We start from the raw sequence: 23,816 nt of genomic DNA on the forward strand, positions 1-23,816 counted from the left end.
TGTTGAGGACAGCTTTGACTTCCTGTGTTACCCACGGTTTGTTATTAGGATAACACCGTACCGTCTTAGCAGGGGCGACCGTGTCCACACAAAAGTTGAGGTAGTCTGTAAGACAGTGTGTCGCCCCCTCTATGTCCTCACCATGTGGGCTCAGGAGCACATCCCAGTCTGTGGTGTCATAGCAGTCTCTCAGAGCATCCTCCTTTTCTGGGGTCCATCTCCGGATGGAGCGTGTTGTGACAGGCTGCCTTTGGACGAGGGGTGTGTATTGTGGCTGTAGGTAAACCAGGTTGTGGTCTGACTTCCCTAGTGGGGGGAGGGGGGTGGCTCTGTATGCATCTCTCACATTAGCATACAGTAGGTCAATTGTCCTGTTGCTCCTTGTGGGACAATTCACAAACTGGTGAAAAGCAGCCAGAGTAGAGTCCAGTGTGGCATGGTTAAAGTCTCCAGATATAATAATGAAAGCCTCGGGGTTTTGTGTCTGAAGTCTTGCTGTGACTGTGTGTATTTTCTCACAGGCAGCTGTTGCGTCGGCCCTCGGAGGGATGTAAACACACACACAGATCACATGACTGAACTCCCGAGGTAGATAATATGGCCGCAAGCTAACAGCTAGCAGCTCCAGGTCCGGACGGCATACCGAAACTTTAACGGAGACGTGTCCAGGGTTACAGTATCTGTTGTTAACGTAGACAATGAGTCCCCCACCTCTGCTTTTTCCGCTGGCCTGCGTGTCCCTATCGGCTCTCACAGATGTGAAACCGCATAGGTCTACGTTAGCCTGCGGCGTTAGCTCGGTTAGCCACGTCTCCGTGAAGATAAACAAGCTGCACTCACGGTATAGTCTGTGGTTGTTCAGAGCGCACAGTTCGTCAATCTTATTCTGTAACGAGTTCACGTTGCCCATGATCACTGTCGGGATTGATGGTTTGAATCGCCTCCGGTGATCCGCTCTCCTCGCTCCAGCTTTGCAGCCTCTGTAGCTCCTCTTTAGCTCGGCCGGGATGTTGTGTCGCATGCCGGTCTGTCCCTTTGTTTTTAGTGCCAGCAGCTCCGCTCTCGAATAAATGAAGGAGCTGGTTCCAGAAGTTTTGAAGAGTGCATTATCCATCTTGTATCGCTATATCTAAGAGGTATAAGTAGAGGAAGGTGAAAAAAAACTTTGAAAGACCTAGTCTAAAAAAGTTAAAGTTAAGAAAAAAGGTGCGGTGTTGCAGAGCTACTTGGAAAGGCTGCCGTCACTCCAGCGCCATATAAAGGTGTTTAATTGTGTCTTTAAGTTTGTGCAAACCTGTGCGGAGTATCAATAAGATCAATTTTCTTGCCTTTAAATATGGGAGGAAAAAAATTAAACCATGTGCAACGGTGCCCTCTTGTGGTCTCACCCTCCCTTGTATGTTGATTTAAGAGAAGTCCCGCCCCTGAGCACCATCATAACCAATCACTACTCAGATGTTGAGTTGAAGCTTTCAAGCTTTGGGTGCGTGTGTTAAAATTATGCTCCTCACTATTGCCTGTCAGGTTTTCACTGGTCGCAACAAACGCTTTTGTTCAACCACTGAGTTTAGGCTAGGGTGGAAAGCGTTATCATTGTCGTCAATATCACCTTTTAAAAATGGCCAAGTTATGCACGACGTGGTTAGAAGAGAATAAAATGCCTGAAGTATAAGCTCAGGGCTAATATTTCCCCATGTAGTTCGCCTCGAGTAACTGTTCTTCCAGCTAAATCAGTGCCACGCTCCTCCAACGTCCAAGGTTGATAATTAGCCCTATAATTATCAGAAAATTCAGCTTTTCTTTTTATTGGAGAAATGAGTGTAGCAGTGTAACTGCGTCGGAATTAACCTGTCAACATAATGTAGCTGAAAGTGGTCGGAGTGTGGGTTTTTTAGGTTTGCTTTAACTAGAGAATAAGGAGTTAGTGATAGTAACGATAACTAAGTTCTAAAACTGGCAGTGACTACTGTAGAACTAGCTTACATTTACTAACGGTTTACTCTCAACGTTACTCTAACAGCGACGAACCGTGAAGTGAGCTGTTTAACCGTTTTCTAAAACCCCCAGAACCCTGTTTACTGATGGCGGTTTGTTGTGGTGTGTGTGCCATGGTGACACAGGGGTGGGTCTTTTCTCCTCTTTAGTTTTGCTGTTTTCAAGGCAACCGACCCATGCTGTGAAATCTGCCCATCATGAAATCCCTCAAGTCTTTTTGGTCATCTCATCTCCAGTATCGACCCATTACTGTGTTTGTACGAGGTAAGTTGTAATGTAATGCTGTTAGATTTCTTCACAACGGTGGTTCTTGCTCTGTGGCTCCCACAGCCCACCAGACTGGCTGGTAGTACTTGGTTGTTTGTATATCTGAACAAGTTTTTTCTTTATAGTACTGGAAGTCCTTGTTGTAAAGCAGAGGTGGTTAGGGGGGAAAGGATATTGATGCTGCCTGAAACTGTGGATCAAAGGAAGACTGTAGATTTCTTACCTGGCTTTCCCAAGGCACGAAGTTATGTTTTTACAGTATCTCTACAGAATCAGCTCCTTTTGGCAGCACTGATATTTGGGATACAGTGAACAGCAAAGTGGGGTGATTCCATGCAAAATCAGTTGCTCCTCCCAGTTGAATTCTCACGATTAGCTGTTGTTTTTAACATCCACTAGAAGTGTCACCACCTGAACCCAAACTTTAGTTGTTTTTTTTCTGTAACTGTCATGGAATATATGATAGTGTTAATACTGAAAGTGCGTTCATTTAGTCTCATTGACATAGAGTAACAGAAACAAGGATTGGTACACTGGATGTTGTATCTTTTTATCTGATAATTCAATCGTGGAAATTTTAAAAGTATATTTTGGGTAAACTTCCATAGATCATATCACCATGTGCACAGTGGCTGGTTCAAACATGTTTCATTTTTGCCTAGATTTTTAATGCAGGATTACGTTCTTGCTGTGTTTAGGCAATAGCAAATTCTTTGTTAGGTATATAAAGCCATAATCATGGTTAGGGTTCAAATACACTAATTGACTTTTCATTCAGAGCTCTGTTTTCCAGTTTGCCATGGTGACATGCCCCCTCTTTGTCCTCTCTCTGTCCCCTCTTTTGAATGAAAGAAGTGTTGATGCCGTGAAGTATACTTCCTATTGTTTGCTCTGAGGCCAGGCTGGAAGAAACCAATAAAAAAGGCAGTGGTTCCTCTCTGACCTCTTAGTACCATCTGCACCAGTATGTGCTTTAAGTTCTTTGGGGAGAGGTCTTTTGTCTGTTCCTGGGGTTAGACTGAAAACTAAAGAGGCCAGAGCATTTTTTTAATCAAGGCTATGAAATCAGTTGGTTCAGTCAGTTCTTTTAAGTCACATTTCAAAATATACTTGTATAAGAAAAGCCTTACCTGATTTTACTTGATCTTAAGTCCCTTAACATTTGAATTCTGTAATTATTGCTGTTATTATTATTAACATATACTGCTATACAGCTATACTGTACTGTGATTTCTTAACAGTTGGTTTTTAGCACTGCATATTATTATCATTTTGCAAACCTTAGAGACACTGAACAGCAAGTTAACAGCACTACTGGGGTGATGTGGCTTAGGCTGTAGAGTGGGCCGTCTACTAATTGGAAGGTCAGTTGTTCGCTCCGGGGCTATTCCAGTCTGCATCTAGATGTGTCCTTGAATCCCAAATTATGCACTCCTTTCAGAGTGTGTGTGTGTGTGTGTGTGTGATAAAAGTGTTTCAGTCTGTTCATGGGTTTAGCTTGTAGTGTAAAAAAGCCCTAAAAAAAAAGTGTTTAGTAAGTGTAGATGAAAATTATACATGCACCAGTCTATTTACCCTTTTGTTCTGCCAGAGGAAGCTGAAAATGTTGTTAGTATGTCAATATTATTGAACTCAGAGTCCGCTGGGAGTATGAAGTAAGAAGGTGCATAAAGATGGAAAACATTGTAACCAGAGGTGGGACCAAGTCATTGTTTTGCAAGTCTCAAGTAAGTCTCAAGTCTTTATCCTCAAGTCTCAAGTCAAGTCTCAAGTAATGTCAGGCAAGTCAGAGTCGAGTCTCAAGTCACTGGTGTAAAAGTCCGAGTCAAGTCACAAGTCTGAAACTTTGAATTTCAAGTCCTTTCGAGTCTTTAAAAAAAAAAAACGAAAAAATAATGTTGCAGTTATGCTAAATGTAAATATTAGACCATGTAATTTTTTAATCTGTGTTTTTCTCAACACATGACAAAATAGTGAACTTAGAAAATATACACAAATTGTGAAATTGCACCTCTTTAAAATGCAGCTCAATTAAACTTAGCTCCAAGAATAATTTTCACCGACAGTTCTGAGATAAGCTGCATGTTATTCTTGGATGCGGTTGTAGGACCGGCTTTAAAATCGCATGACAAAAATATCATACATATTAAAAAAAACTGAATCACCAACGTAGCCTGGACAACATTTGCTAGTTAGATGAAGTCAGCTATCTCATCTTAGCATATTTATATGCATATTTATAATCATACGGTTCTTGGAGTGAGTGCATACACTCATGAAGTTTAGTAACTTCCGGTCACTGCAACAAGCCCAGGTACAGTTTACCGACGGATGGGTGCAGGACCTTGAAATGCACCGTGTAGAAAGTAAAGACCATCGTACGTATCATAAGTTTACCAGTCTCACAAATCGTCGTCATAAATACACAATCGTTAACCGTTTATTAATAGGACCTTTGAGCTCAACGGTAATTAATTAGTAGTGGAAATAATTTCTGGTACCCATCACAGAAATGTAGCAGTGACAACAATACTGTATGCTGTAATCGTACTGGGCAATTAGTGATACAAAACAACTGTTTTATCCTGTGAATAAAAGTATATGTTTTTGTCAATGTACCATAATAACAGAAGCGAAACGCAATATTGTGTCAGGACAATTCACTATTTATGCACAATAAATAAAGGAGCATAGCGCGACAATTTCTGTTCAGCGCCAGACTTGCTTGTAACCTATATCACCAATTATGTTAACTACAACAGCAGACTGACCTTTGTGTAAATGCTTGGAGCAGACTAACCTGTGAGCTGGAGGGTTCTGGGATGTTATATTTGATCTTTGAATGGCTGCAATCCAGACCATCCGTCGCGTCTTTGTTACTTTGGAAACATGGCTCGAACAATTTCTCTTCAACGACGTAATCCGATAACAACCGATCTCTTTACCCGTCGGCTTCCCGTGGCTGTCATGCGACCGGCTATTGCAGTTAATAATACAACGGCTTCTTGACATTTTTGTGTTTCTTTTTATCGCTGTGTGACTGATTTCAATTGAAAGCCTGCGTGCGCTAGTACCGCTTGCCACGAGTTCCCAGAATCCTTTGCGGTTCTACCCGTGAATGACGTCACATTTTCAATCTCTATATAATATGCATGTTAAATTTTATATTTGGGGTAAAATATCAAGTCTTTTCAAGTAAACCGGTTCAAGTCCAATTCAAGTCCCAAGTCACTGGTGTAAAAGTCCAAGTCAAGTCACAAGTCTTACAACATTTTTTCAAGTCAAGTCTAAAGTCATAAAATTAATGACTCGAGTCTGACTCGAGTCCAAGTCATGTGACTCGAGTCCACACCTCTGATTGTAACGTACAGGTTACGTGCAGGTAAGGCAGAGTATTGAGGCTGGATAGTCAAAAGCACATGGTCAAAATTAGGTCCAGACTTGTTGCCAGTTCTGCCAAAAAAAATCGCCTTTTTGCTTACAAAAGTTGCCAATGTTTTGCTCAATGAATGACAGCGTATTTTGACACTGCACAATTTAGTCAACCAGTCAACAGTCATTGTGGGCAGTGTATTATAATCTCATAGGAAGAAGTTTCCTAGTTCAAATCCCAGCTGGTGTCCTTCTGCGTAGAGTTTGCCTGTTTTCCCTGCCTTTTTGAATTTCCTCTTGGTACTTTTGCTTCTTCCTACGGTCCAAAGACATGCTTTGGTTAGGTTAATTAGCACTTTTAAAGCACTGAATGAATGTATTGTTAAATATGGCTTGTAGTCTAAAGTCCAATGCCAGAGCATTCCAGTTCAGTAGTATTTAAAATAACAGTAAAAATATTAAATCACTCTCTTGAGCGGCTCCTTCTGCATATTCATCCTGTGTCCTCAGTGCTCCCTGTGCCTCCTAAGGAGATTAGCTGCCATATCTTATTCACTAGGTGTTCCTAAACAGATCGGTGCTCTGTGGGGCAGCTCCACCTACACTTCTGTTCACTGTGTGCTCAAAATTCAGCAAGTGTCACTCTGTGAAAACATATATATTCCCTGTTGATTTTATGACAGCTTTTCTTCTTCTGTTCTCTCCTCTTCCTCCGTATCATCTATCCTTTTTTTCTCTCACGCTGTCATTCCTCATCTCTGTCCTTCCCGAACATCCAGCTTACCTGTGCATCATACATGTATTCTTGGCTTGCCTCACCATCTGGTTGTGATTAGTTTGTCTGTAGCACAGAGTTTTTTCAGTCTCGTGTTCTGCATGATGATTATTGTCTCTTTACAATCGGTGAAGCCCCCTGTCAGGGATTTAGAGCAGCTTACCCCATCCCCCCCCCAAATCTGGCAGCTGAGTTAAATACTTAGTTCTCCTGGGCATGAACATGGAGTTATGAGCAGAGTAACAGGTGAGTTCTTTTTGTGCTTCTTTTTCCTCACCAAAATGAAGCTCCTATAGATACAGATAATGTAAAAGCTTCTGAATTTAGGAATTACATTTTATGCTGTCTTACCTCATTTTAATTTTATTATTATTTCCTCCCATTACATGGATAATTATCCTGGAAGCTCTGTATCTTTTTAGTTTACTTTTCTGGGCTGACTGCATGATTAGTTGAATTATTAAAATTCATAATAATTGTATTTCGACCTCAGTCCTCAGTAGGAAATGTGTTCTTTTAATAATATTCCCCACCTTCTTTTTCTCCAAAATGGTTGTAACTAAAGATCTTTATCTGTTCATCGTCTCTCTACTGACATTTGTGATGAGGTAGCAGGTAAAGTTTTTCTGATGATTCTTTCATGTAGAACCTTTTTGTACATAAATGCTGCATGAAAGGAGAGCTGTTGCTACTGTGTCAGCTAAACCGTCCTCCAAGCACTTTGCAGTCACATCAGGGTTTTTGCTTTATCTTTCTTCCCAGTGAATGTGCAAATCTTTCTTGACATCCACAGTTTTATTTCTACATCACATTTCAGACACTTTAAACTGCAAGCTATTGCTAAAGCATCAGTAAGCTTGACTTTCACATACAGTTTTCTTAAAAAATGAACAAAAATGTAATTTGACCACATGTTTGCATGGCTTAAATAATAGAATCTCATTTTGTTTGTAAAATCTTTGGTGAAGAAATTTTTATTATGGCTATGAATCTATTAAAATAAAATGAGCACTAAACTGTCAGGTGATACATATATTTGCATCACATTAATTTGTGGCTTGTGCAGTTTCACTTCAGCAACAGCCTGGTGGGGATTTGGTCCTCATTTGCCTGAAAATTCGTGTTTGTCCAAGAAGGAAGAAACCTTAGAAATAATACCATAATTACACTGTGCGCTCTAAGCAATTCTATTCTGAAATGACTGTTGTTGTAAACCTACCTCTCATGTTGTTTATGCGCAGAGCTGCGTGCTCTTGTTCCTTGTGGTCTAGTTTAAATGCATGGTGAGTTTGCCATGTTGGCCTGTGTGGAGAGTCGCCAGTGATTTGTGTATGAAAGGGCTCAGCGTGATGCGAGTCTGTGCATGCGCGTCTGTGGGTAAATCTGAGTGTGTTTGTGTGTAACGTTTGTATGTTAGTTAAGAGATGAAAGAAGCACCAGGCTTCATAATCTTCTTTTGGTAATCTGGGATATTGATGAAAGAAGCAACCAACCATGGTTACCACTTTTCTTAATGGAAATGTGAGTGCTGTAGAGTGTGTACTTTACTTGCGCTTTGTTTTAAAATGTTAATTGCAAGACTTTGCTTCTGTCATTGATGCATGTTAAAGTCCATGACCCGGTATGCAGTTGTTATTTCCTGACCTGCTGGCTCAAAACCAAAATAATCAAGCTACATCATCATTATGAAATAGCTGTTCTGTAAGTGGAAGTGGAAGTAAGTGATAATTACACAGTGTGACTTTGCTGCTCAAGCAATCAAATCCAAATAGCTTAAAGTTTAAATATGCATGGTCTTGATGTTCTTTGAGACCTGTTGGCAATTAGGAGGACTGCACCACCAAGTTGAACTCAGTTCTGCTCAGTATTAATTGTATCTTTTTATAAGCTTATTGTTTTGGACCTCCACAACGGTCCCAGTTTCTCACGTGGCCCCTTGGGAAAATTAATTGCCCACCCTTGCTCTAGCACATTGAAATGCAGCTTTGGGAGTGAGCCACTGGCTGTATAGCTGTCAGAGATGTTTAACTGCACACTCTGAAAACACAACTTGAGCTCATGTTGTGGAGTTGCCATAGTGAGTGTTGCAGCTCCAAGCTAATTCTTGGGAGACTTGCTATGTGACATTTTGAACTAGCAGACTAATCGAGGATCTGTTACCTGTATACTGTGTTTGTTTCCTGTGAGTTAAGCAACTGAGATGAATTCAGTAGTGTGTGTAAAAGCTGTACGGTGTGAGCAGATGGTACAGGATTTGAGCAGGGGGCAATAAAAAGAATTCTAAATCAGTGGTGTAAACACAAAGTTCATGTCGCCTTAGAAACCGGTCCATACGTGCTGCATTGTAAATATTCTCATGATATCCTAAAATATCACGAGTCAGTGTTTGAACTGCACATTTTCAAAGGAAATAGTCAGTCAACTAAGCTTTAAATAATCAGGAGCCTTTTCTTAAAGGTAGCAGCATCTAGCTGGTAGATTATATGTGTATTCCAATTCTGTCATCTATGATTACATTTATGAACATTTTTAATTATGTATATAGTAAAGGTATTAAGTTTTGAATTTACTGATTATTATTATCCTGGTCAAGTCTGTTTGTGTTTTATTGTCTCAGAGTTTGATCAGTGTTAAAACAGAGTAAAAAAAAGTCGTGTAGATGGCAATAAAAGCTCTCTCCAATGAGTTTGACTGTATTGTTTAGTACAATGCAAATAAAATAAAATACAAGCACTGATAAAGAGAACAGAAAAGCTTTTAGACTGAAGGATTAGACAATTTAGAACTTTAATTTTTGTTTTTTGTTTATTTTAATTGGAAATAATTGCCTGTAAGTGGCAATTATTTCCTAAACCAAGCAAGTAAGCAAATAAAGAGTGTTGTAATTTCTTTCTTTTTTCATGGCTTTATTGTGTTTGTTATGTCTAGGATGTTTTTTGTTTGTTTGTTTGTTTTTTATCTGTGACATGATTTTTTTTTTTTTGTTAAATTATTTCAATGGAAAATAGATTAGGAATTGGGGTTAGCCTCAAATCTTCTGCATTAACAAATCGTGCTACTCAAGGTGTGTTAACCTTGATTCATTGCAAAGTGTTACATGTAGTGAAATAAGTATCGGTTGCTTGTTTGTGTTTCAGGTATTGCATCCAAATGCTTCCTGTTCCTCAGCACTGAAGAGTAATCACTGAGTCTGTAGCTGTTACCTCTGGACTGCCACCAGCTCAATGACTTCTACCGCAATTTGTAAACTTCCTCCACCATGGTTTTGAAAGTGGCTACAGAGCCAAAGAAACTAAAAAAGATGCTAAAGGTTCCCAGGCCTGGCTGAAACAGTAACTGAAGTCAAAACAAAGAACTGAGGGAGGCTGCAAGGTGAATGGAAACAAGACAGAACACCACAGCAGGGGTTCTGTTCTGGACCCCTGCCCCGGTCCACTCCTCACCTAATAGCACTGCTATATCAGAGGATGAGTGGGATGAAGAGGATGAAGAACAGGCAGAAGAAGAGGATGACTTTTTTAGTCAAATGGATGAGAATGGTATCATTGGACTGTCAGAGGCACTTGAAAATGTGGAATTGGAGGAATGCAATTCAGATGGGTGCCCTGGATCCCTCACCCCAGAGGAGGCAGATTATAGTGTGGCTGAGAGGGACACACCGTCTGAGGAGATGATCTACAAGCTGAGTAAGCATCTGTCGCACCATAAACCAACAGAAGAAGATACAGGAAAACTGTCATCCTGTGAGCATTCATTTATAATTTATTAACTTTTTTCTTGACCTTCATTTCTTAGTTTCCACTCTAAAGCACTTGAATACACCTAATTCTGAGACCTGTTTGAATAACAATTGAATAATTGTTTTCATTTTTTTTGTTTTCTCATATTTTATATTTTCTAAAACCTAAAAATAATATGCTTAAGATGATAGAAAACAAACAAATCCTGACAACTGAAAAATGTAAATTCTGTCTTTGTTCTCGAGATACTAATTATTTTGTCATCAGGTGATTAAAAGAGGTCCCTGCTTGTTTGGTTCTACTGTAGAGAGTAATTTACAATTGTAAAATCTTTACAAATACACACAAAATTTTGCCTGTCTCCCCGTCATATTAGTCTCTTTGGGCAATTTTGAGAAGTCAAAACAAAACGGGATTTAGCCAAATCTAGTGAGTAGGATTGTGGTGAACACTGACATTGTTCAGAATATTTTCCTCACACACCTTGACACATAACAGTAACACTTTTAAAAGGTCATCGTGAACAACCGAGTGAATCTTGAATAATGGCATGGATCCCCTTGGTTCTACTCCTCACCTTATGTGCCACCTTGGGCTTTAGACAATAAGGAACAAACAAGCAGTTTAGTACAGAGTTGTGGTCTGAGACAAAGCTCTCATCACTACTGATCCGTGAACCTGTCTAAAGCAGAGAAAGCTAAAAAATTGCAGAAGCGCTGGCGAGGTTTTTGGGGAGGAGGGGTCCCCAACATGATGACCTTAAGGGAAACTGCCAAATTTAAAATAAGTTTGGTTGTTGATGGCTGGAGTCATGGAACTGATTGCGCTTGAAGACCAAAGACGGTGCACATTTGTGTGATTCATTAAAACTACACAGTCCTTTGTTGCGCAACACATTTTTTGCTTCCTTATTATTTTTTCATGCCTTCTTCTTTTTGTAATTATAGATGAGTTAAAAACGTGGTCAGAGGATATGGAGGTGAGGCGGAGAATGGAGGAGCAGGTAGCAGAGCATCTTTCTGAGTGGAACAAACACCACGACACGACGAATGATGACAAAGATGGAGAAGAGAGAGGGAGGAGTGATTGGAGTAAAAAGAAATTTGAGCACACTAGAACATCAGGGGAGCTTGGAAGAAAGCTGGCAGGACTCGCTGAAGGATATCGTGATAAAGAAGAGAAAAAAGAGATCAGCTCAGGACAATCTTCTAGCGTTCAGCTGCATGCTGTGGACAGTGTCTCCTGTCCAGCCTCCCGTTCTGCCTTACCCCATCGTCTGCATTTCACTGCCGAGGAATTAAATACTGCCCCAGGAATTGAAGCTGAAACCTTTCCAGAAATAAGCTTTACAGAAAGTTTTCAAGAGTCTAACAGTAGCCACGTGAGCCTCAACTCCAGTCCTCGCTGTCCCGAGATAAAGCTCAGGGCTTCGCCTCAGCCAGCAGCATTGTTTTCTGAACAGGTCATCTCAAATCATTACAGGAGATTAAGTAATGGCCCTGGAAAAGAATCAGGAAAGAGAGATAAGGAGCATAGTCACCCCACTCCCACACCAAGAAAGATAAGGAAGCACTCTCCTGAGGCTGCATATTCAAGAACTCATTCCCCCGGCACAGTCAGGCCCAACAAACAACAGAACACACGTCGTGACAGGGACGTGGTAACGCCTAGAACCAGGAGCAATGCTGTTGCAGAGGACGAATCTAGGTAAAACACATTTTATTAACCATTTTATTTGGGCTTTCTTTTTGCTCTTTTCTATTTTCATACATCACAATTCTCTTTTTCCAGAAAGGGGCCTCTGAGTTACCACACACCAGACTTCTCGAAGGTCGAACCCAGAGTTCATTTTCCCAAAGGCGGTTACAAGCCCCCCAAGAGCAGGTCCTCGTTAACAAGGAAGTCCTTATCACCCGAGCCACCTATAGTCTTCAAATCCCCTGCTGATATAGTGAAAGAAGTCCTACTGAACACCGCTGGTGAATCTCCTACCTCGCCAGATTCTGACGGACAGGCAACCAGTGCAATCAACGCTATTGTGCCTCAGGAGTTCAGATGCCACCAGCAGGCCACCACACTGGTCAATCAGCTTCAGGTACTAGTAGAGACTAAGAGGTATTTCAGTTTGGAAGAGTTCTCTGTAAAATTACTTTAAACCACTAAAGTTGATTGAGATGGACAGAAGATATCTAACTTGTCCCAGTATTAAAATCAAAGTTGTAGTAATGATGGCTGCATTCTGCTTAGGGGAGGTTCTATTTCTGTGAATACAGGTTCACTGACAGGGTCTGCTGGGACACGTAATTGAAGCTTCAGTAATAAGATCTGTGCTTTTTGTACTATAACAAGTCAAAATGTCATGAAGAAGTCTGAGTTTTTCCAGGTTAGTGTGAATGCCAATACTGACTGGACTTAAAGTACGAGCTTTCATTTCAAAAGGCGAAAACGTCACACAGGACGCACTTAGAATTTAATAATGTGTGAACATCAAACATGGATATGCCAGAAGGGACTAATATATTTAGAAAAAGTCTCATCTCAGCTCCCAGCTCAAGGTTTTAAAATGGGAAAAATAGGGGAAACGCATTTAAACACATGGCACATGAGACTCGTAGTTTTAGGGTGCCCCACTTTATTTCCTCTTTGTTTTAGTGTCACGGTTCAAATCAAACTCATCACAGTGGTGGAATCTGAATAATGGAGACATTTTGTTCATTTTTTTATTGAACGTGAAAATAAGACACCGATTTCTCTTCACTTAGTTTTAACTATAATATAACAACAACATACAAATACATTTTCTAGAATGAATTTTGTTTAATATTATTACCCAGAATGTCACTGTCTGCTGTAGCGTTTCAGTTACTATACTGAAACTGAGCATTAAGACATCCATCCATTTATTTGGACAGCCAACAAAAGCAACAAAAGCAAATCCAAAACCAAAGTACACAGAGATATTTTGCCTGGCTGTCCTCATATGTTCAGCTTTTGTTTACGTTTGACAGCCTCACAGGATGAATTAGACTAAACTGGACCTAAATTCCGCTCCAGTCTTTTAGTCCTCTCTTTTATCGCCACCCCCATTTTTGCTTTATTCCCTTTCATTTACATTTGTCTCACTTTTTTTTCCTCATGTCACATTTCTTTTGCACTGCTTCTCCTCACTTCCTTCTCCTTTATTTCCTCTGGCTGCAGGAAGACTACGACAGACTGCTGACTAAGTACGCTGAGGCAGAGAACACCATTGATCGTCTGCGTCTGGAAGCCAAGGTAGTTAATCTAGAGATCCAGCTATAATTTATCACCTTTTAATGGTGTGGATTGAAAAACAGTACATCTCACTATCATATGTAATTATTAGTGGTCTAACCATTAAGCCACTATAAAATATTAAAGTTAATACCAAACTTCAAAGTGATATACAACTTATTTACTTAAATTTTAGGCATTTATTGAATTTTTCTTGTCAACAAAGAGTAATTATGTGGCTTTCGATAGTTGAACAGCTGTGAAAGTACTTTCAAAGTAGAGCTTAAAATTTGAATCATTAGAATTATGAAATAAATTCATTATGTCACAACATTTATATGTCTATATTTCATTTTTGCAGGACAGAAATTTAGAGAATCAGCATCCCAGGTCCAGGCAGGCTCAGCGCATCATAGACAGAGCAGTATGTCATACAAATGATTACAAATCTCAGAAAAGTGGGATTTGAAATAAATACAGAAGAGGCAGGAGTAGTGCTGAAGTGTTCGGAATTGGGTCATTTAAAGATTTGGTGGCTCATTTCTGTTTGTGCTGCAGCGCTTCACATTCAGCACTAATTGAAATCAGCTTACTGAACTCCTCACCTCCATTTTCTCCCATCTCATTCATTACAAACTGAACCACCATCTGTTCTATCCTCCCCTCACCCAGGCAGGGTGGGAGGAGTTCCTTTACAACAAAATTTGCAGATATTTGTTAGTAAGTATTTTTTTCTGATTAGACATATGTTCCAGTAGATTTACCTTTTGTAGCTGAGCTTATAACCAGTTTAATAAGAAATCTGACTGGTTCCAGTCTGATTGATGATCTGAATTTAGGTTTTAAGTGGGGTTTTTGTCTTTCTGATTAATCTCTGTTGTCTCTTAATTGTATATTAAAGTGTCCCTGTAGGTGCCATGCAGCTGTTTACTTTTGCAATATGTAGGCTGTGTGTGTGTGGGGAAAGGGCCTTCTGAGAGCCGTTAAAGGTCATAAAGATTTACAGCTTTGAGTGACTGTCAAGCTCATTTTCACACTTTGGTTGGCTGATGACTGACTATGTTTAACTCATTTTTTTCCAAACTCTGTTATTCTCCCCTGCCCTTAATTACCTCAGTACCCTCCTTATGTGTTAGTCAGAATAGTTGTGAGGCCTTAGTGAAAGCTTACAACCTGTGGACACTAGATGGGAGTGTTTTCCTGCCGTGTGTATACTGTTTTTTAATTCGACTCGCTTCACATTTCTAGAATGAGAAATTAGAACAAACACTGATCAAAACCTGCTGAAGTCTCATTTTGTATGGGTAAAAGTACTATACAGTGAAACAGTGTGTCTCTTACAAAATGTAGAAGTCCACATACAGACAGGCTAGGTATTAATTATTGAGAACACGTTTGTTTTTGTTTTTCATGTTTCTTCCAGGTTAACCTGTACTCTGACCCACCAAATCCCGGCCACTGCGTGCAATCAGGACTAAACTGCGGTGCTTCAAAGTTGCTAAAATTTGATTTTCCTCAGGCTCAGAAACCCACGACAGATCAGGGTATCTTCATTTTATTTAATGGTTACTTCTTTGCTGCTAAATCTTGTATTAGTCAGTATCTTTAAACCGGGCAGCTTGCACCACAATTATCTGAATGGAGAAATGACTCTGCAGATATTTAGAATTTTTGGGTGAACTGTCTCTGGCTTTGATGATTGTATACAACAGGCATTGTGTGCATTTTCTTTCTAATCTGTTTGTCCATGTAACAGGAAGTTCAGCTACCGGTCCTACCGAACCAGGCTCTAAGCTTGGACAGCAGCTAGCCAATATTCTGTTCAGCCAGGCCGAAACATTTCTGCAGCAGGTAACTGGCCAATTAAATCTTTAGAGATGAGAATGATCCGATTTGCTGGCTGGTAATAATGGTCATTTAGGAAGTTAATCAATGATAAACCTTTTGATTTTTCATTCAGCTGCAGACGTTTGAGGATCTCCGTAAAAGCAAAAAACTTCAACCTTTTGAACAAACTGAGGTAAAAGCAACAAAAGCACAGCAGAATTCTCTAGGTTTTTAAACATCACATCTAATGGGAACATATATTGAATGGAATACATAAAAGTTCTTTCTTTTAGGGTATGGCTCAGCTTGCCGAGGGGCTCGAATCTTTGGAGAGGGGATACTTGTTGGCGAGGGATGAGCACAAACTCCTGCAGCAGCAAGGCATAGAAATCAGCCAGTTTGACCCAGAACGGTAATGTTGATGTCCAGCATTACATCTGAATACATTTTATATTTTGCATTTATGTGTGCTCATTACTCAGTTGTTTTGATTCATTTTTCTTTTTTAACATGTATGTTATGCATCAGGGAGTTAGAGGGGCTGATCTTTCAGTGTGGGCTGCGTACGGACGAGCTGAAGGAGCAGGTGGAACAGATGCAACCGGATCAGCCCACCTGGATTACTCCCCCCTCTCCACCTCCTCAACCAACCACACCATCTGCCCTCTCTGTGGATGTTGTAACCTTCACTCACCCACAGGTAGCAACAGCATCATTTTATTCTGTGTATGGCCGGGATTATTATGACTCTGTGAGCAGCGTGGGAAAATTGTAATAAACCTAGTCTGTGTGGAGGAGGTATGTGTTTTTAGTGCCCTTGTAGCACAGTGAGTGTAGGGAATTGCATTCATTCACACTCTAGTTACAAGGCAGACATCTGCAGAGTGGTTGATTACCACAAATCAGAAGGTCAGTGGTTAGATCCCAGCTCCTCCAGTGTACTGTTATATGGAACTGTCCTTAGGCAAAATGGAAAAAGCTGAAATTGCACCTGTGAGTGCTGTGAGTGTGTTATACATAACGTGTTTAACTGCTTAATGTGGTTTGTAGTGGAAAACTTGCATTTTTATTTCACAAAATTGGACTATTTTTGGTTTATGATGAAATCCCTGTTCAGGACAGGATCACAGCTTTACCAGACTTTATCTTGTCAATTACTTTTCTCTTTTTCTCTTTTGAGGTCCTGCCTGTGCCTCTGCTCTCTGGGGCAGTGGAAGCAGAAGTGAGCTCAGCCTGTAAAGAGAACGATGAAGAGAAGTCCGAGGGAGAGGATGAAGAAACTCTCTACCTCAATCCTCTGAAGGGCAAAATTAAAAGTGTTGCAGAGGACTTTACCATGGCAGTGAATCAGTGAGTAGCTATATTTAAATGCATCAATATTATGAAATCTGATAAATAAGGAGCCCTGCAGCTGGGACTTTTTAATTATTTAACTGTTTCTCCTCCATCTGTTTAGCTACCGAAGCATCAAGGAGCTTCCCAAACTTCTAGAGCGTAGCCTGAATGAAGCAGTTCTCTCCTCTCCTGCTTTAAGAACTAACATGCAGTCTGAACACAAGGACAGACAGGAAACTGGAAACAATGAAGTCTGGAAAACTCTCTCTCAGAGGTTAGTCTCAAAGTAAAAGGCAAGATGGTCTACATTTTCACCAGCAGCAGTTTGTTTTTTCTATTGGACAAAAAATTGAGTAAAAAAAAATACACAATTGGGAGGAAGCTAATTTCTCCGACCACTGGACTAAATTCTCTCCAATTATCTGTTAACAGGAATGCACAATCAGACCATCAGGGCTATTCTTCTGACGTGAACAAACAGCAAAACAGCAGGTCCAGTCCTCGCCCGGCCTCCAGCCGGCTCATGATGTTTCCTGTTTTTCGTCAGAGTAACATAAAGAGGGTAGAGGTGGGAAAGTCTCACAGCAGCAGTCTGAGTAGCCTCGGAGATGTAAAAGTGTCAGAGGTGAGGAGCTCCGAGGTTCAGGCTGGGGGCAGGAGAGTGTTTTCTCAGGTCAGTGATATTGATGGTCACTTATCCTGTATCAGTTCGAGTAAAACTGTTGCTTTATTATGGCCTGTATGGTGTATGGTTCTACCAAGCTTGAGTGAAAATGAGCTGATCATTTTTGGATTTGGAGCTGATAAATACTGAACAACAGTTAAATTTTACTAAAAGGAAGAACCTGGTTACATACACATATTGTTGGCACTATTAAAGCAACATACTGTCATATGTCTACACTGGCAGAATACTATTTATTGCATTAGCATTTTTAGCAAATTAGTTAGCTAGGTATAGCCTATTATATATTGTTTTACTCATGCATTTTCCTTGTGCTAATTAATATATTGTATATAATATTATTATTACTAACAAGCTGACAGATCAGCGCTAGTGATGTGCGATACCACTGATTTCCTTTCCGATCCGATACCAAGTAAAATTCAGGGTGGTATCGGCGATACTGATCCGATACCGATACTTTGTACAAAAACGTATTTTATTTATTGTATCTTTTATTGTATCTCAAATTACAGCTTCATAATGATTAAAGGGCATCAGATTACTTGTTCTTATCACTTAATAATGCACAATTATCATATAGAAATAAAAAAACTGAAGTTGTGCGCTATCGGAACATGTTGCCTGCCTGCAGCACTAAAGGACTCCGTGAGAGACGTCTGTCTCACCCTAGCAGCACCTGTCCCTCTCCTCCTCTTCACTTCGCCTCAACATAAGCTCGTCATATTCTGTGATTTGTTTTTGCATAGGCTTAGATTTAACAGTGTCAATTAATGACCAATCAGTGGTTTCTCTATGGGTGACTTCTTAAATACAGCTGATATATAAGTGCAAAATGCTCCCTATATCCTTGGACTAACTCAATCAGTGTATATGTGCACTATTTGAATTGCCTCTTTTTAACATGCCAAAGTTTAATTAGTTTCAAAGTAGCTAAAAAAATAAACTTTATTTAACAGCAGTCGCCTCAAGGTGGTTTATGCTATGAGATAAAGACCCTACAATAATACTAAAATATTTCTGTAATGATTAACAAAACACTTTATTTTACTAAAGATTTGACATATTCGTTGCAGCTGCCTAGTGTGATGATCAGTATTAATGTTGTATAACTTCTGTTTTGTAGGATGGTATCATCTCTCCAGAGACAGACAGCGGGTTTGTTGGTTCAGAGAGCAGCCGTCTAACTCCTGCAACTTCCAGTCCTCTCCACCAGAGGGCATTAGAGAGGTGAGTCCAACTCGGCCTCCCTTCCTCCATAGTGATTTACTGCACTAATAATTTCAGCTCAGGTGCCATCCCCCACCCCATAACACACACAACACATTCTGATGTGATTTTCTATTGTTTTAAAGTGATTGTTTTTTTTTCTTTGATTAAGTCTTCTGTGTTTTTGTTTTTGTCCATTATGGTGCAGCGGTGTTCCAGTGCCTCAGGAAGGAAGCACGAGTCTTCAGACAGGCCGAGTCTTTGCACCATCTCATTTTTCCTCACCGTTGCACAGTCATACAGCTAAAGACCTGATTATGAGCTCCCGACTTAGCCTCAGCCTCGACCAACCACAGAGATGCAGAAGGGCAGTGAGGAGACGCACCTCCTCCTGCTCTCCAAAGCGCTGTGTCAATCTGAGACAACAAAGGGTGGCGAGTGGCAGCAGTGAGTTTGGACTTGAAAGTGACGGCAGTGAGTTTCCAATTTGATTTACTTAGTAATCAGTAGTGCTCTCTCTCTCTTTTTGAGTATTTAAGCTGCTGACCTCCCCTTATTTCTACAGCTCGCATTGACTCTGAAGGTGAAAAGACTGACCAGTACAGCAAATCTATCAATTTCCTCGACAGCTCACACTCAAGCTCTTCCACCACTACTCAGCACCACCTTTGCGATTCTCCACGAGCAAGGAGTTCCAGTCAGAACTGCATGTGAGTGTCTGGATGGGACTTGAAGCAAACAAGTCAACAGTACAAGTGGAGAATGTCCCAGAAACACAAAGCTCTGAGAGTGAGGCAGTAGATAGTCACTCTACAGTGTCGCTGTGAATCCTAATGATTTCTGATGAATGACAATAACTGTTGCTACAATAATGCAGTAACATGATCACGCCAAAAACTAGTTGTAATGTTTTTATTATAATTTTCTTTTATGTATTTTATTACAGAATCGCCTGCTGTTGAATCAGGTTGTATATTAGGAGCTTCTGTTTCCTGCACGGTGTGGTGTTTGTTTCTTTTCAGAATGCAAGTGCACCTACATCAATATTTGCCATCCATTTTTTACCAGCTGAATGGTTTAGTTGCATATTTTCCACAGTAAAGCATTTTAGAGGTCACGTCACAATATTTGGCCACAAAACTTGGTGTGGTATGATAGTGCATTAGTTCAAGCTTACATATGAACTGCAAAGGTGGATTATTTTGTAAAGATCCTTTTTCTGTTTTCCTCTAGTGATGCAGTCCAGATACTGCAGGCTGAGGTAACCAAACTGAAGGAGAGACTAGAAGATAGTCTGAGAAACAAGAAGCCTATCAGCTCTATTAGATCAGCTCCATCAACTCAGGATAACAGCTCTAATCAAAGCTCCTCTTCATCTTGCTTCAGGTTGTTTTTGTTTTTTTCTTTTCAATGCTCCACATAAAACCACAGAGTCAGTCTACTGTGATGGATTATACAGTCACTTGTCTTTGCTGCCAAGTAGGAGCACTAAAAACCTGATTTGTGTTTGCTTGCTTTGGGTGATATTCCCAAATTTTTCAAATTATTCCAGATGTCTAACAACATCTGGAATTTATGACTTTTTATCTGATGTGCTGCACTTTTGACTCTGTCTAGAAAGGTGCTGTATAAATAAAGTTTTATTTATTTATTTAATAATAATAATTGTGGATGCATAATGAACTATGTGATCTTATATTCTACGGCCTGATTTGGAAATTTCATAGTTATGTCACAAGTGAAGTTTTAAGCATTTATAGCAGACTTGCTTTTTGTTGCTTGCTGTTAATTTAGTTTTCTTCCACTTCTCAGGTCTAGAGAGCAGCGGAGTGATGTCAGTGCAGGGAAAAGAGAAACACAGATGGTGGACGAGGTTGCGGAGGAGTCCACACAGAGACGAATAGCCAGGAGAAAATCTGCTATAAACCAACAAGAGCCACAACATGATTACTGTGAGTTCATCGTGATTAACAAATGATCATTAAAATCAAGGAGGGAGACGGAGTGATACCAGTTTATTCATTTCATTTAGCCATTATGAAAGCTTGTATGGTCAAACCGAAGCATGTTCACTCACAGGGACTAACAGTGTCGTCTCCTTTAAGGTTCTCATCCTGTTTTTGATTCTGAAGCCTGTTATGCTCATTAACTCCTATTTTTAATGGCAAGCCCTATCACTTATTGAGTCAGTGTTTTATTTTCAGTGACAAGATCGGCGCTGCAGCCCTGTGCACCACAGCCTCAGGTGTCCAGATGCACTCAAACATCTGCAGCACTAGACAGCTGCTCTTCCCACACAACTACTGTCTACAGCAGGCGAACACAGCACAGTAAGAACACCTACCACACCACTGGAGACACAAAGACAAATTCAGTCAAATACAGCTTCAGAAATTTGAAATTGCAGTGGGACCTGTTCAGACATGTTAAATAAATCCATGTAGGTTCTCAGTCATCTACACTGCAGTCTTGAGGGTTTGAGCTGAGGGAAACCTCTCTCTGTATTGCAGGGAAGCATCCTGTTGTTTCTGTGTCTGAAAAAGGAGATGAACCTGACAGCAGAAGAAGTCAAGCTCCTGTTTGTTCTCAGTGTTTGTCATTTCACAGAGCATCCCCTGAACGTGAGAATGAATGCCTGGATAAACATGTTTGCTAGCAAAGAGGGCAGAATCCAAGTGTCTGAAGTGCACTTTGGTTAAAAACATCTTTAAATTAATGTTAAAGCTTTATCTGGATTAATTTTATGGTTTGAATGAGTCGATCAGCCTCCATAAAGCCTCTTCTATGATGTCTCTGTACTGTCAGGACCAGCTGGTGGCGGTAGAGAGATGCTCCATTCCTCCACTTGCTGCCATCAATGTCCTCTCTGCGGACGCCTCGAATCATACAAAGTCATTAAGCCAGGTTAGAGACCATGAGATGCGTTTCAGATGCACAGAGCACTGAGGTTTAAATCCTTATCAGAAGAAGGATGTACTGTTATCTTTGTGTGGCTAATCCATTATTTCACCACACAAAGACAAGAGTTTAGTTGTGTGGAAATTTATGCCCGATTTCCACTTGACTCATAAATTTAGTCTGCAGTAAATGAAATGAGTGCAATTATTTTAAGTGTTAATGGAGCTCCTGGCCTGCTCTGTGGTTCGCAGACAGTCACAGACTCTCCGACACTTCCACACACATAAAGTACCAGCCAGCCGAGTCCCCTGATGGAGCAGTGGGGAGCAGGTTCTTTGCATCTGCAGCTCCACCTGCACTGCTGCAGTGCATGCCAGTGTGCCCTCCACCACTCCTGTAAGTGCGCTGGTCTCATAGCTCACACACTCATCTGACACAGTATGCAAAAATCCTAAAAGCCTAAAATTTTCATTTTCTGCTTCTTTTTTTGTTTTGTTTCCCAGACTTTTAGATTAACATGCAAATAACAGATTTCATTTATATATCCTTATTTTCTATTTAATTTTAAATTTAAAGATGACAAACTGTGTCCAGAATCCACACAGCATTATCGCCTCAGTCTAAAAACACAGAAGGAAGATTTCGCTGGCTTGACTGGCCAGGTCGTTCCCTAAGTGCACATGGCTGCGCTGAAGGGAGGTTTTCCCTCCCAGCTGAGAGGTTTGCTGGATGAGGATTTGGGGCAAAATAGTGCAAGTTATGTGCAGTTTATTGAACAGTTTCTGATACATAACATTTTTCATATATAGTTTTGAGAGAATGTTACATAGAAACATCTTGTTCTGTCCTGATCCTTACTTACTTTTTACCATCTCCTCAGGTTGTACTCGTCCCCCCTCTACGTCTCTCCTAACAGAACTCCGATGTCTGCCGAGGTCACTGGTCCTGGGGAGGTGAGGAGGAGGACGAAAAGACGCTCACTGTCTGTTGACAGGGAGCGCTCGTTGGACAGCTCACTGAACAAAGCCATCAGAGCAGCTCGACACATGAAACACACCTCCAGGCACATGGCTGGCTCGTTGGCATCTGGACTGCAGTACCAGGAGCTGCTCACTCAGTCCTGCAGCTACTAGTGTGAACTGTCATCACAGGCACTAAGACTGAGAGTCATTAACTCAAAAGCAGCTGCAGAACGAGGCACGAGCCAAAAGAACTGAGTCGGACCAAAGTGAATATCTCAAATCCTCTTTGTAAGTTTTCTTTGCTGATGTTTTCAAAGATAGTTCTCTCCCCCGCCCTGCTCAGGTGGCCAAAGCATGTATTTTTATCTGCTGGTAAACATTACAATAACTCTGTTTACACTATTATGTCTTATAGATCATATTTATTTTCAAACCTATGACGTACTACAGAGACCTGTATATTCTCATGAATTAGTTCTGCACTTTGAGCCATTTCTTGATCATGTGACACTAGTTTTCAGAAATCTGAAATTAACCTCAGTCTTATTTTAGTCGCTGTAGAAATTCATTTTCTGATGATGTAGAAACTCTTTCTGCTGTAAATGAAATGCACTCATGAGCCATGAGCTCAGTTTTAGATGGTCATTCTTCAAACCATAATCATTTGATGTACCAAGGGCCTCAGATGCTGGATATCAAAGGTTTTTTTGTCTGTATAGATGATATATTTTAAAATGCGATGTTCTAGATATGCTTTTTGTACTTTGTTTTTTTTATTTATTGCTCATTTGTGCCGATGTCGATCCAACGTCATTTTCACTACTCCGTAATGAAAAAAAAAAAAGAATGACTGTGTGTTGTTTGTTTTAGAAATAATAGAAAAAAGTTCAGTCTTTCAGTATAATGGAAGCCAATTTATTAGACAACCTTAGTACATATTAGGTACACATGGAAGTATTGTTTGTGCTTCAACACTCGCAAACATACAATCCCAATAAGTTAAACAGTTTTTTGGACAGACTAATGTTTCAATATTATCTTCTCTGATAAATAATTTTGATATAAATCAACTGATTTGACAGCGTAAACCCTATACAACAGCAAATTATAATAAAAAAGAAAAAATAAACACAAGCGTTTGCATCACAGAAAACGCATCATAGTGCAATATACAACTGTTTGGCCAGGAAAGAGGCAATAGAAGGAGGAAAGAAAAGTGGCGAGGGGTTTCCAGGGTTTTTCTTTGTTTTGTTTTTTAAACTTGCAAAGCCATTCACCATTGGAGGGTTTTACATTGCACCAGAGGAGGAAAACAGACAAAGAAAATATAGATCTTAGTTCTTTTTCCCAGTGGACCACTAAACAGCTACAGCTAAAACACCACAAACACGGCGGCTTCACATTGGCTTTTTTTTTGTTTTGTTTTTTCGTCAAAGGAAAAGTCACTACTTCACAGTCAGAAAAATCACCATTCAACAGTGAGACGCTAAAACAGCAAC

The 23,816-nt window shown here is 40.3% G+C and overlaps 1 protein-coding gene across 2 annotated transcripts; it reads left to right on the top strand.

Moving 5' to 3' along the window:
• The first annotated feature begins 740 nt into the window (after positions 1–740).
• Positions 741–22,801, top strand: akna (AT-hook transcription factor). 2 transcript variants are annotated; one of them, XM_085359649.1, is made up of 23 exons: positions 741–2,259; positions 9,547–10,152; positions 11,097–11,856; positions 11,941–12,244; positions 13,348–13,422; positions 14,825–14,945; positions 15,158–15,252; positions 15,362–15,421; positions 15,522–15,640; positions 15,757–15,928; positions 16,409–16,578; positions 16,685–16,837; positions 16,996–17,236; positions 18,375–18,478; positions 18,666–18,931; positions 19,023–19,167; positions 19,691–19,843; positions 20,270–20,409; positions 20,662–20,787; positions 20,968–21,078; positions 21,263–21,361; positions 21,607–21,751; positions 22,236–22,801. In XM_085359649.1, the coding sequence occupies exons 2-23, from the start codon at positions 9,786–9,788 to the stop codon at positions 22,486–22,488; spliced, it is 4,179 nt and encodes a 1,392-aa protein (XP_085215775.1). In that variant the 5' UTR covers positions 741–2,259; positions 9,547–9,785; the 3' UTR covers positions 22,489–22,801. The 2 variants fall into 2 exon arrangements, with proteins under 2 accessions (XP_085215775.1, XP_085215777.1); XM_085359651.1 differs by having other exon boundaries at positions 9,547–10,095.
• The last annotated feature ends 1,015 nt before the right edge of the window (positions 22,802–23,816 follow it).

This window comes from Diplotaxodon limnothrissa, linkage group LG7 (assembly GCF_057381915.1).
Source record: "Diplotaxodon limnothrissa isolate DT_005_m linkage group LG7, D_limnothrissa_male_GT1.1, whole genome shotgun sequence".
In the NCBI taxonomy this organism is placed as follows: domain Eukaryota; kingdom Metazoa; phylum Chordata; class Actinopteri; order Cichliformes; family Cichlidae; genus Diplotaxodon; species Diplotaxodon limnothrissa.

Excerpts from the sequence above, each read along its gene's own strand:
- akna (XM_085359649.1), top strand. The coding sequence starts at position 9,786 with ATGGAAACAAGACAGAACACCACAGCAGGGGTTCTGTTCTGGACCCCT. Across the intron at positions 15,253-15,361 it reads CCGAAACATTTCTGCAGCAG|CTGCAGACGTTTGAGGATCT; the intron begins GTAACTGGCCAA and ends TTTTTCATTCAG. Across the intron at positions 21,362-21,606 it reads ATACAAAGTCATTAAGCCAG|ACAGTCACAGACTCTCCGAC; the intron begins GTTAGAGACCAT and ends TGTGGTTCGCAG.